This window comes from Mesoplodon mirus (genome assembly GCF_964341445.2).
Source record: "Mesoplodon mirus genome assembly, chromosome: 3".
Classification (NCBI taxonomy): Eukaryota; Metazoa; Chordata; class Mammalia; order Artiodactyla; family Ziphiidae; genus Mesoplodon; species Mesoplodon mirus.
The window spans coordinates 69381751-69395595 of NC_138978.1; the positions used below are offsets into that span (position 1 = coordinate 69381751).

The window sequence follows — 13845 nt, forward strand, 5'->3', positions numbered from 1 at the left end:
ACTGACAAAGGATCAATCACCAAAATATACAAGCAGCTCATTCAGCTCAATATCAAAAAAGTAAACAACCCAATCCATAAATGGGCAGAAGACCTAAATAGACATTTCTCCAAAGAAAATATACAGATTGCCAACAAGCACCTGAAAGGATGCTCAACATCACTAATCATTAGAGAAATGCAAATCAAAACTACAATGAGGTGTCACCTCACACCAGTCAGAATGGCCCTCATCAAAAAATCTACAAACAGTAAATGCTGGAGAGGGTTTGGTGAAAAGGGGACACTCTTGCACTGTTGGTGGGAATGTAAATTGATACAGCCACTATGGAGAGCAGTATGGAGATTCCTTAAAAAACTACAAATAGAACTACCATACAACCCAGCAATGCCACTACTGGGCATATACACTGAGAGAACCATAATTCAAAAGGAGTCATGTACCACAATGTTCATTGCAGCTTTATGTACAATAGGCAGGACATGGAAGCAACCTAAATGTCCATCGACAGATGAATGGATAAAGAAGATGTGGCGCATATATACAGTGGAATATTACTCATCCCTAAGAAGAAATGAACTTGAGTTATTCGTAGTGAGGTGGATGGACCTAGAGTCTGTCATGCAGAGTGAAGTAAATCAGAAAGAGAAAAACAAATACCGTATGCTAACACATATATATGGAATATATAAAAATAATGGTTCTGAAGAACCTAGAGGCAGGACAGGAATAAAGACGCAGGTGTAGAGAATGGACTTGAGGACACGGGATGGGGGAAGGGTAAGCTGGGAGGAAGTGAGAGAGTGGCATCACTAATATATACTACCAAATGTAAAATTGATAGCTAGTGGGAAGCAGCCGCATAGCACAGGGAGATCAGCTTGTTGCTTTTTGACTACCTAGGGGGTGGGGGGGAGTGAGATGCAAGAGGGAGGAGATGTGGGGACATATGTATGTGTATAACTGGCACACTTTGTTATAAAGCAGAAACTAACACACCATTGTGAAGCAATTATATTCCAATTACAATATTTAAAAAAAGAAAAAAAAAAGATTTGAACCCAAGTAGTCACTTATTAAAGAGTCTGTCCTCTTTGCACACTCTACATGTGCTATTTCCAGAGATATAAAAGAAGTTTGATATAGCCTCTGCCTTCAGGAGCCATTGACTTTGGAGATAAGATACATATCAGAAAAGAAATATTAAGAAATAATATAGAGCAATATAACATTAAGTCCCAAAATGAGATCTACATACAGGGTTACAGAACCAAAAGGAGAGAGACTGTCTTGGGCTAGACGTGTTACAGGGATTCTGAGCTGGATTTAGAAAAGAGTTTCTCAAAGCATGGGCTGAAATGGAACTGAATGCGACTCTTTGGGAGTATTAATTAAAAACATAAACTGGGTACCACCCTAGATTTTTAAATCAAAATCTTTCAAGAGAAGCATGGGCATGTTATACCAGGTTGCTGAGGCTGTAGTGAAATAAGTGATTCTGCCTAATGCCAATGAGAATATAAATTGGTGTAACTTTTATGAACCACATTTTGGCAATATATATCTAAAGTACCTACCTTTAGGCCCACATTGCAATGGTTATCCTACAGCTATATTTCATATAATATTTATCTTTCAGATATACTCCCATTATGTGCAACATGACATATTTATAGGTTGTTTATTTCAGCATTGTGTGGAAACAGCCTAATACTATAAACAGCCAAGATTTTGATCATCAATACAGTGGAATACCCTGCAGTTCTAAAAAAGAATAAAGAAGTTCTCTATGTATTGATATATAGAGTGCTTAGATTTATTGATAAGTAAGAAAAGCAAAATGAAAACCCATCAAAATGGTAGGCTACCATATGCATAAAAAAGGGAGAGACAATGGGGGGGCGGGAAAAAAATGAGGGATAGACAATAGATGTATTTGCTTACGTGTGTATATAATATCTCTGAGAAAATGAAAAACTGTTAACCTGATTACCTCCAGGAGGGGGAACTAAATGGGGTGGGGAAGGGCAGTGATGATACAAGTAGGAAGAAAATTTGAACTTTCAACTGGTGGTTGTATTACCTATTCAAAAATGAAACCAAAAACAAAAAACTGAAAGAATCATTGACTTAGAAGAATGGACACAATTCAGGCAGATAGTAATAAGGGAAGATATTACTTTCCTTATCCTACATAGGAATTATTCACATTGGTTAATAATGCCTCCTCTAAGACTTAATTACCACACTGGTCTCAAGCAACTTGTCATGTTCTAAAGTACTAAACAGAGTAAATATATGAAATTGAACACCTCAGTTTTTTGTTTTATTTTCTGTGACCTTTAGTTCCTATTAGTTTGTACACAGTCATAGAATGTGTGTGGTCTTTTTTATAACCTATTGGTCTTCAAAACCCATTTTGGTGTTGCATACTACACAAAGCACCTTTCTAATAATCTTAGTATTCTTGTTTCTGAATGCCTTTAGGACTTCTTTGGATGTATATTAAAGGATATGTTCCATTCCATGTCCATTGTAGAATAATTTATGATACAATATAAGTAAAATTAAGTAAAAAAAGTTATTCATAATCCCGTTGTCCAGAGAAAATTACTGTAAATTTTTTCATTTTGCTCTATATTCCCTTTTTCCAAAAAAAAAAAATATATATATATATATAGTACATGTGTTTGTGGTTTTTTTAATTGACGTATAGTTGACATACAATATTATATTGGTTTCAGGTGTACAACATAGTGATTTGACAGGCAAACACATTAAGAAATGATCACCACTATAAGTCTAGTAACCATCTTTCAACATACTAAATTACTGTAGTATTATTGACTATATTCCTTATGCTGTATATAACATCCCTATGACTTATTTATTTATATAACATGGGAGTGCATATATCTTTTTGAATTAGTGTTTTTCTTTTCTTCAGGTAAACCCAGAAGTGGAATTGCTGGATCATATGATAGTACTATTTTTAATTTTTTTAGGAACCTATATACTGTTTTCCATAGTGGCTGCACCAATTTACATTCCCACCAGCAGTACATGAGGGTTTCATTTTCTCCACATTGTCGCCAACACTTGTTATTGGTTGTCTTTTTGATAACAGCCTTTCTGACAGGTGTGAGGCAATATTTCACTGTGGTTTTGATTTGCATTTTCCTGATGATTAGTGACTTTGAGCATCTTTTCATGTGTCTATTGGCCATCTTTGTGTTTTTGGAAAAATATCTAATCAGGTCCTCTGCCCATTTTTTATTGGATTTCTTTTTTTGATAAGTTGCTTTTTTTAATGTAATTTGGATATTAACCCTTATCAAATATATCATTTGCAAATATCTTCTCCCATTCAGTAGGTTGCTTTTTCATTTTGTTGATTTCCTTCACTGTACAAAAGCTTTTTAGTTTTTACTTTTATCTACTTCCATTTGTTTATTTTTGCTTTTGTTGCCCTTGCCTGAGGAGACAGATCCAAAAAATATTGATAAGACCAATGTAAAAAAGCATACTGCCTCTGTTTTCTTCTAGGAGTTCTATGGTTTCTGGTCTTACTTTTAATTCTTTAATCCATTTTGAGTTTATTTTTGTATATGGTGTAAAGAAATGGTCCAGTTGTTTTTTGCATGTAGCTGACCATTTTTTAAACTGGCTGTCTTTTCCCCATTGTATATTCTTACCTTCTTTGTTGAAGATTAATTGATCATATAAGTGTTCATTTATTTCTGGGCTTTCTATTCTGTTCCATTGATCTATGTGTCTCTTTTTGTGCCAGTGTCATACTGTTTTGATTTCTATAGCTTTGTAGTATAATTTGAAATCAGGAAGCATGATACCTCCAGCTTTGTTCTTTCTCAAGATTGCTTTGGTTTTTCAGGGTCTTTTTGGTTCCATACAAATTATAGGATTATTCTAGTTCTGTGAAAAATTCTGTTGGTATTTTGGTATTCATATTGTTATGAATCTGTAGATTGCTTTGGATAATATGGGTATTTTAACAATATTAATTCTTCCAATCCATTAGCATGGACTCTCTTTCTATTTGTATCATCTATGTTTCTTTCATCAATGCCTCACAGTTTTCAGAGTACAGGTCTTTTACCTCCTTGATTACTTTTATTCCTAGCTATTCTTTTTGATGCAATTGTAAATGGAATTATTTTCTTTTCTCTTTCTGACAGATCATTATTAGTGTATAAAAATGCTACAGCATTCTAATAGTTTTTTTGGTGGAGTCTATAGGGTTTTCTATATCATCATCTGCAAACAGTGACAGTTTTACTCCTTTCTTTCTAGTGTGGATGCTTTTTACCTCTTTTTCTTGTCTGATTGTTGTGGATAGGACTTCCAATTCTGTGTTGAATAAAAGTGGTGGGAGTGGGCATCCTTGTCTTGTTCCTGATCTTAGAGGAAATGCTTTCAGCTTTTTGCCATTGAGTATGATGTTAGCTGTGGTTTTTGTCATTTATGTCCTTAATTATGTTGAGGTATGTTCCCTCTACACACACTTGGTTGAGTGTTTTTATCATAAATGGGTGTTGAATTTTGTCAAAAGCTTTTTCTGCATCTATTGAAATGTTTATATGGTTTTTATCCGTCATTTCGTTAACATGGTTTATCACGTTGACTGACTTGCGGCTATTGAACCATCTTTGCATCCCTGGAATAAATCCCTCTTGATCTCATGGTATATGATCTTTTTAAGATATTAATGAATTTGGTTTGCTATTATTTGTTGAGGATTTTAGCATCTATGTTCATCTGGGATATTGGCCTATAATTTTTATGTATTTTTACTTTTTGTTTTTGGTAGTGATTTGCTTTTGGTATCAGAGTAATGCTGTCTTTGTAGAGTGAGTTTGGGAGCATTCCTTTCTCAATTTTTTGGAATAGTTTGAAAAGGATAGGTGTTAAGTCTTTGTTAAATGTCTGGTAGAATTCACCTGTGAAGCTGTCTGGTCCTGGACTTTGGTTTCTTGGGAGTTTTTCATTACTGATTCAATTTCATTACTAGTAATTGGTCTGTTCAAATTTTTCTTCCTTATTTAGTCTTCTTAGGTTATATGTCTAAATGAATTTACCCATTTCTTCCAGGTTGTCTGATTTGTTGGCATGTCATTTTTGTAGTAATCTCATGATATTTTGTGTGTCTGTGATATTGGTTGCATCTTGTCCTCTTTTGTTTCTGATTTTATTTGTTTGGGTCCTGTCTTTTTTTGATGAGTCTGGCTAAAGATTTATCAACTTTGTTTATCTTTTCAAAGAATCAGCTCTTAGTTTCATTGATCTCTTTTGTATTTTTTTGTCTTGATTTCATTTATTTCCACTCTGAGCTGTATTATTTCCTTTGTTCTATTAACTTTGGACTTATTTGCTTTTCTTTTTCTAGTCTCTTTATGTGTAAGGTTAATTGTCTATTTGAGATTTTTCTTGTTTCTTGAGGAAGGCCTGTATTGCTGTAAACTTCTTAGAACTGCCTTTGTTATGTCCCATAGATTTTAGAATATTGTGTTTCCATTTTCATTTGTCTCCAGGTATTTTTAAATTTCCTCTTTGATTTCTTCAGTGAACCATTGGGTTTTTTAGTAGCATGTTGTTTAGATTCCACGTTTGTGTTTTTTGCAGGATTTTTTTTTGTCTTTGTAGTTGATTTATAGGCTCTACCATTGTGGTCAAAAAAGATGTTTGACATGATTTCAACCCTGTTACATTTATTGAGACTTTTTTTGTGGCCTCACGTTATCTATCCTGCAGAATGTTCCATGTGCTGTTTAACAGAATGTGTGTTCTGCTCTTTTGGGGTCATGAATATATTTTTCCAACACTGTAAGCATACTACATTTTTGAAATTTTCACATATCAAGGTATGGTGAACATATTTCCATCTTATAACATATCTTGGCCATATAACTCATAGAAAACTTACTGTCTCCTCTTGAACGTATTTGTCTAAGTCTCCTATTTAATTATGAACCTGTAGAGGATAAGAAACATCTTTTATTTGTCTTTGTCACTTTCCCATCAGCACCTGATACAGTGCCACATTATTTTTCACTACCTATGGCAATTTTCTTTAAAAAGTGCCAGAAGATACTCTGAAGGATCCATATAATTTTTGTGGTATTTTTGTCAAAAAGTATAACCTCATTCCACTCCTGAGAAAACATCAGGCAAACCCAAATTGAGGGACAGTCTACAAAAAAATAACCAATCAGTATTATTCAAAAGTGCACCATGGTCATGAAAGAGAAGGAAAGACTAGGAAGAAATAGCAACTTAATTCAGTTGGAATCCTGGATGGGATCTTTCAACAGAAAAAGGACATTGGTGGAAAACATGGCCAAATTTGAATAAAGTATATAGTTTAACTGATAACATTTTACCAATGTTTATTATACTATGGTTTTGTAATATGTTACCACTGGAGGAAGCAGAGTGTAACTTTTTAAGTCTAAAATTAGTTTTAAAAGTTAAAAAAAAAGTTCCAGGGAAAAAACTTTTAGTCAGTAAATATCCTTAAACTTTTTTCTGTTTAATTCTAGCACCAAGGAGTATCATTTTTGCTGGCTGACATGGCAATGAAAGTTGAACTAGCTAGATTGAGTTACCAGAGAGCAGCTTGGGAGGTTGATTCTGGTCGCCGAAATACCTATTTTGCTTCTATTGCAAAGGCATTTGCTGGAGATATTGCAAATCAGGTAGCTACTGATGCTGTTCAGATTTTCGGAGGCAACGGATATAATACAGAATATCCTGTAGAAAAACTAATGAGGGATGCCAAGATCTATCAGGTAGGGTGTTAAAGATGATTTTTATTGATTTTTAAGGAACATAATATAAATGACATAGTAGATTTCTGATTGTTTATAGATTTTTATGTCACAGGTAATAATAAATCATTGTAATAAATGGCTGTGAGCCTAAATTTTTGGAACTAATTAACACAAGGAAGAATGTTACATTGAAGTGTATTCCTTGAGAGAGAATAGGCTAACAAAGTAAATGGTGCAGACATGTACAGGATGTCTGGATCAGCCTTCTTTGATTCTTAACATCCCAGCTAATTGTAACCCACTCTTTGCTCTCCTAAAAGTATGTGTATCATTTAAATTAATTAAATTATTTTATTTTGAATCTCACCTGACAACTCTTGAAGTCATATTTGGGAGATAAAAAAACAACATGAGGAGAAAGTGATATAGATGACTCTGTCTTATAAATTAAATTCATGGTTAGAAAAACTTAGAGATAGGAGTAATTTAGTGAAATAAATGCTCATGTCCACATGTAGTTTAAGTAATTATAAGCCATGATTCTCAATATCTCTTCCCTTGCTTTCCTCAACCCCCAGCAAATTATTTGACAAATCCAGTCATTTGAAATCCAGAGGTAGAATCATAGAATGTTAGAGAAAGAAATTTAGACAGTGCAGCCCCTCAATTTAGACTTGAAAAAACTGAGAACCAGAATTTGTGCCTTATCCAAAGTTATGGGTTTATCTGGTAATACTCTCCCTTCCCTGGAGCTTGTAATTATTACGTTTTAGCTTTTCTCTGCCATCTGAACTAATAAATGGTTAGAAGTTTAAACTGGAAGTGAGGGCTGGCTACTAGGGCTACCTAAACGAACAAAAACAAATCCTTCCAGCATCTTTTTCTTTAGCAACTGTGTTCCTTAGGCAACAAGAGATAAAAATCAGGTTTAAGAGCAGAACAGAAAATGACTGAAGGCGACAACTAGCTAAAAACAGTTCAAAAAAGTTGGTTAAATATTTTAGCAACATTGAACTTTAGATTTCCCAAACACTTTTTGAAATGTTAATATCCTTTTCTTTGATGTTTTAAGACTGTCCTCCAAAATTTTGGTAAATGAGTTTTTATAATAATTTTAACTAATCTTTAGAGAATTTATGTATTTTCCTGGGTTTCAGAAAATCAAGTTTCAGAATCACTGTAGACTACAGACCTTATATATGGTTTGATTCAGTTTGGTATTGCAGTGGAGCTTAGAGTACTGTCCGAAATACTGGGTGTTTACATACGGAAGATATTTAACCTACATGTATTTTCTTATTTTTTGCAGATTTATGAAGGTACAGCACAAATTCAAAGGATTATTATAGCCCGTGAACACATTGGCAGGTATAAAAATTAACCAGATCACCATGTTAGTAATTGTTGAGTAATTAGAACATGATCTACTACTTAAAACTCCAGGAAAGAGAAAGAGCGGGCTTTAAGGTTTTTTCCAGTAAAAATTTTAAAATAAGTACTCTTATACTAAACCTATGCAACTGATGCTAATAGTATTCTATTTTTGTTTAGCTTTATGACTTGCCTTTTCTATAATAAATTTGGTTTTATTAAAATTATGTGTTGTCCTTTAGTTCCACTGTACCTGAATCACATTGACCTAGAAAGATACATTTGGCTTGTTGTTTTGACCTCTTATAATTAAAGTAACAGAAATTTCTTGGAATTTCAGTGTTTTTCCAGTGACAGGAAGGAGGGTTTATAAAAGTATTCAGAATGTTCCAAAATTTACATTGAGAAAGTATTCTAGAATTTAAATAACTTGCCAGTGACTTTGTAGACTTAGTGGTATTTGTGTTAGAGGAGTTAATTTTACTGCAATTTGAAAAGCATTTGTTTTCCATTTTGTACAGTAATAACCAAAAATTTGATGTTCATATTCTCCCTTTATACGACCAAAAGTTACTTGAAAATCTTGTTTAATTCTGAGCCCACATTTCACTTGCCTTATTTAAAATAAATCAATAAAATTTCCCTTAAATTATTTTTATATGACTCTATTGGCCTCTGGTTAACCTTTGGTCTACTGTACAGTCTCATTCCATGCATATACATTCTAAAAATAAACTTAACTAAAATTGTTCAGTGTTGTGTATCTGTTCAATTTGTGTATCTGTATTCTTTTCAAGACGTCTTACTACTTCATGCAATAGTGTGTACTTGATTTATTTACTGTGATAGAAAAAAAATCATGTTTTGATTTTGAACGGCAGTTACCTGTCCATTTGTTCATTAGATTGCATTATTAGATACTTCAGAAAATATCAGTATGAAATAATGAAAGAACCAAATGTGAATTTACTATTTCTTGGTAATCCTAAACATCAAATACTGCTAAAATATGTTATACTAAATGGTGCTTCTGACATCACTTATGATTTTTCAATTCTGATACCAACTGGGAATCCATAGTTCAATCCTATTCTGACAGTAACTTAGAATAGTTAGCATCAGACTCCACAGGTGTAAGGGCTCCGCCCACTCCATCTGAAGTGGTATCTCACTTCAGCAACACCACTATAAGTCCTGGATCCCCAGGCTACCCACACTTCTGACCACTTTGGCTACAAATTCGGGTATTCCCATGACCTTACCCTTGGGTTTGATAATTTGCTAGAATGGGTCACAGAACTCAGGTAAAATACATTTACTGATTTATTACAAAGGAGGAAATGCAAAGGGCAAGGTATAAGGAGAGACACCGAGCTTTCATAACTTCTTCCAATGTACCACCCTCCCAGTACCTCAGTGTGTTCACTAATCTGAAAACTCCTGAATCTCATCGTTCAAGTTTCTGTAGAGAATTTACAGCCTCCCTCTCCTCCCCAGATGTCAAGCGTGGGGTTGAAGTTCCCACCTGCATTAGTTGGCTAAGGTTGCCATAACAAAATGCCACAAACTGGGTGGCTTAAACAACAGAAATTTATTTTTTCATAGTTCTGGAGGCTAGAAGTCCAAGATCAAGGTACCATCTGGGTTGGTTTCTGTTGAGGCCTCTCATCCTGGCTCCTAGACAGCTACATTCTCACTGTGTTCTCACATGGCCTCTTGTCTGTGCACATGCATAGTGAGAGAGTGAGCTCTGGTGTCTCTTCTTCTTACAAAGACACCAGTTTTATTAGATTAGAGCCATACCCTTATGACCTCATTTAATTCAATTACTTCTCTTAAGTCCCTGTCTTCAAACATGGTCACATGGGAATGGTTAGGGCTTCGACATATGAATTTGGGGCGAGGGTGGGGGGGCAGTTTAGACCACAACACTACCCTCTAATTACTTGGTCTTTCTGGTGATTGGCCCCATCCTGAGCCTCTTTAGGGGCTCCACCCTAAGTCACCTCATTAGCACAAACTCTACTATGATCTTTTGAAAGGGGCTCATTATGAATAATAAAAGAGGGACTTCCCTGGTTGTCCAGCAGTTAAGATTCCACACTCCCAGTGCAGGCCTGGGTTCGATCCCTGGTCAGGGAACTTGATCCCACATGCCACAAAAAAAAATCCCGCATGCTGCAACTAAAGATCGCGCATGCTGCAATGAAGATCCTGTGTGCTGCAACTAAGACCTGGTGCAGCCAAATAACTAAATAAATTTTTTTGAATTTATTTATTTATTCATTCATTCATTTATTTTTTGGCTGCGTTGGGTCTTTGTTGCTGTGTGCAGGCTTTCTCTCGTTGTGGCGAGCGGGGGCTACTCTTTGTTGTGGTGTGCCGGCTTCTTATTGTACTGTCTTGTTGTGGAGCACGGGCTTCTAGGTGCGCAGGCTTCAGCAGTTGTGGCGCATGGGCTCAGTAGTTGTGGCTTACAGGCTCTAGAGCGCAGGCTCAGTAGTTATGGTGCATGGGCTTAGTTGCTCCAAGGCATGTGGGATCTTCCTGGACCAGGGCTTGAACCTGTGTCCCCTGCGTTGGCAGGTGGATTCTTAACCACTGCACCACTAGGGAAGTCCCTAAAATTTATTTTTTTAAATAATAAAAGATACTCCTGTTGCTCAGGAAATTCCAAGGACTTGATGAGCGTGAAACGGAGCAGGACCCTATGGTCCTTCTCCCCCAACCCCATGTCCTTCACCTGCCTTTTGTCTGTGGAAAAACTTTAGCCAAAGAATAAGTTTAATCAGAGAAGTGAGAAAATGCAGAAGCAAAGAAAAGTCAAACAGGACAAAACAATAATAGTTTAGTCAGGAAGCAAAGTCAAGGACCTTTAGCTCCTCCTCAAGGGCTATAGATAATATTCTGAGCCATATCGTGTGAGCTGTCTTATAGACACTGAAAGCCCCACCAGGTGGAAGAAGTTAACTACATTATGACCAGACTGTAGCCATGACATAAGCTGCTACAATTCTGAGAACTGGCCTCAAGGAAATGGGAACAAACTGACCCTGGAACTGAAGATTAACTGTACTTAAAACAATCAGGATGACACTGGTCAGACCACTACATGACCAATTTCAAGATGACTGTCAGAGCTGACTATGCCATTTCTGCATGTAGCCCCCTCCCTCTGTATAAAAGCTCTTGCCTCCTGACTGTCAGGCTGGCGGGGAGTCAGCCTTTGGACAGGCATCTGTCCTTCCTCCCCTGGCCCCGCCCCCCGTTGCAGGCATCCAGAATAAAGCAAACTTTCTTTTCCACCAACCTTGCCTCTTTATTAGCTTTTGAGTGGCGAGCAGCTGGACCCCACTTTCACTTACAGACTCACCCAGGGACTGGGGACAAAAACCAAATCCATTTCCTCTTACACCTCACTAAATTATGAAAATAAAAATCTAATCTTTTACCAAGAAAGTTTAAATGGCTTTTTCATGCTCAATTATGAAACTGTGTTTTAATGGTACAGCTCAAGATTGGTAGGAGATTTCTAAATAAATTGGATATTACATAGAAATTACAAGTTAAAAGGAATACATACATTCCAAATGCAAATTTGAATTTACACAAGTTCAAAAATTCACCTACATATTGTAAATATAAAGCTTCTAGACATGTAACTGTATTCCAAAGCCACATAATGAGAATATTAAAGTACCTTTGATAAGCATTAAGCAATTATATAACTATCAATTAAGTGCTTTTAGTCACAAGTAACACAAATGAACTTAAGCTACTTAAGCTAAATATGGACAAATATATTTTAAGTATATTGAAGTGCCTCATGGATCTGAAGGCTGGAACAGAGTCAGTTTTAGGAAGGATCTAGAACCCAAATAGTCTTTAGGAACCCATGAAATAGTACATTTCTATCTCTCAACTCTACTTTCCCTGTCATGTTTCATTCTTTCTCGTTCTATAGCATAGCTTCTTCCTCTGCTTCTTTGATCCCATGATAGAATAAGACCTAATACTTATATATTAGATTTCCTGCCACTTACAAAAGCTGACTGGCGAGGGCCATTACAGCCAGGAGGATAGGTAGGGTCAGACTACAAACGATTGTTAGTTGCCTACATCTGTGACTTGATGGTTCCTGGAAAATACATAATTTTATAAAAGATCTGGTATGTTTATGGCAAATTTATTGAATGTTTAAGGAATCTACCAGAGTCATCAATTTGCACATAGGGAGAAGAGTTTATTCCAAGACTCCTCTGAATTAAAAAAAAAAAAAAAAGGCTGTTTACATGGCTTCTAGAATGACACCCATTGATTTGAATATATACCCTGTAACCAGATAATACAAAAGTTCTTTGGAGATTGAACTCTATAGGCAACAGGTTTTTTTTTTTTTTTTAAGGTTTCATATAATTAATTAATGAATGAGACAACTAACAAGATGTTAAAACTAGTATAAGGGAGAATTTGAAGAACAGACATATCGGCAGTTAGAAACGCTTAAAAGAATTTGCTAATAGATGTAAAACTGGTAGGGCGAAAAACCTAAAGAGGGGGTCATCTTCTCTTTTTTTTTTAGGACACACTATGTGGCATGCAGGGTCTTATTTCCCTGACCAGGGACCGAACCCGTGCCCTCTGCATTGAGAGCACAGAGTCTTAACCACTGGACAGCCTGGGAAGTCCCAGGGGTCATCTTTTCTATACAGGAGAAACCACTTGTAGTTCATGGCTCATTTTCATTACTCTCCATTTTCTATAATTTAATTTTTAACAGAGTTGTAAAACAGTTTACCCAGCCAGTAGACAATCACAGGTATATACCTCTTCAGAGGATCCATGAGATAATATCTAGCAGTCCACTAAAAGGACACTCAATAATTTCTTTTATACATTTCCAAGTCTTTGACAATGTGTTTTGACAGTCTCTTTTCATGTGAGCATAAATAATCTGCCAAGATTACTCTTGATACAAAAAGACAGGTTTCATTAGGTTTGGCTTGATTACCTTTGTACAGTAAGGGTGTTAACTATGTAGGCCTCCTCAGATTTACTTTGCAAATCCAGAGATGTGCAATATTGAACAATTATTAAAGCTGCAGGATTAACCTCTGTATGAAAGTTTTCATAAGGCCACTGAAATTGGACTTCTAAAAGCCTCTGGAACCAAGCTCAAGAAACTATCTACCAGATTTCTCCAGTAGAAATTTACCTAAGAAATTTACCTAGAAATTTACCTAAGACTTTAGGTAAATTTCTTCCTCAGCATCTCTAAAATTTACTAGAGAAGGGACCTTCCTTACCATCTGTAAGACTGGGAACTTGTAAGCCAGGTACCATTCCAGTTTTACTGGGGCAGCTTTGTAGGCATTGACTCTACATATAAAGTCAACTTGTTTTTTTAATAATGGGTTTGTCATACATGAGTAAATGTGAATTGGTCTCAATTATGACACTCCAGGTATGGCTTTGGTTACACAATCAATTTGTTCAATTATATCCTGGTAAACAGGAGTAAAGATTCCTTTTGATATTGCCAGGAAATGTAAGGAGACTCAGTAAATGTTTCTAAATTCTGGGGACACAGAATCAGATACCATTTTAAAATTCCAGTTTACAAAAGCAGAATCTACTAAATTGAAGACTAGAGATAGCCTAAGAATTAAAAAGGGCTTCCTTAGAT

The 13845-nt window shown here is 35.6% G+C and overlaps 1 protein-coding gene across 2 annotated transcripts in view; it reads left to right on the forward strand.

Moving 5' to 3' along the window:
* The window catches only part of ACADM (acyl-CoA dehydrogenase medium chain), a 48672-nt gene extending 39772 nt beyond the window's left edge, over nt 1-8900 (forward strand). The window contains exons 11-12 of one of the 2 annotated variants that reach the window (XM_082616425.1): nt 6558-6806; nt 8098-8900. In XM_082616425.1, coding sequence (XP_082472551.1) covers nt 6558-6806; nt 8098-8169 — 321 coding nt within the window. In that variant the 3' untranslated portion in view covers nt 8170-8900. The remainder of the gene's footprint in view (nt 1-6557; nt 6807-8097) is intronic. The other variant, XM_082616426.1, reaches the window with a different exon arrangement.
* The last annotated feature ends 4945 nt before the right edge of the window (nt 8901-13845 follow it).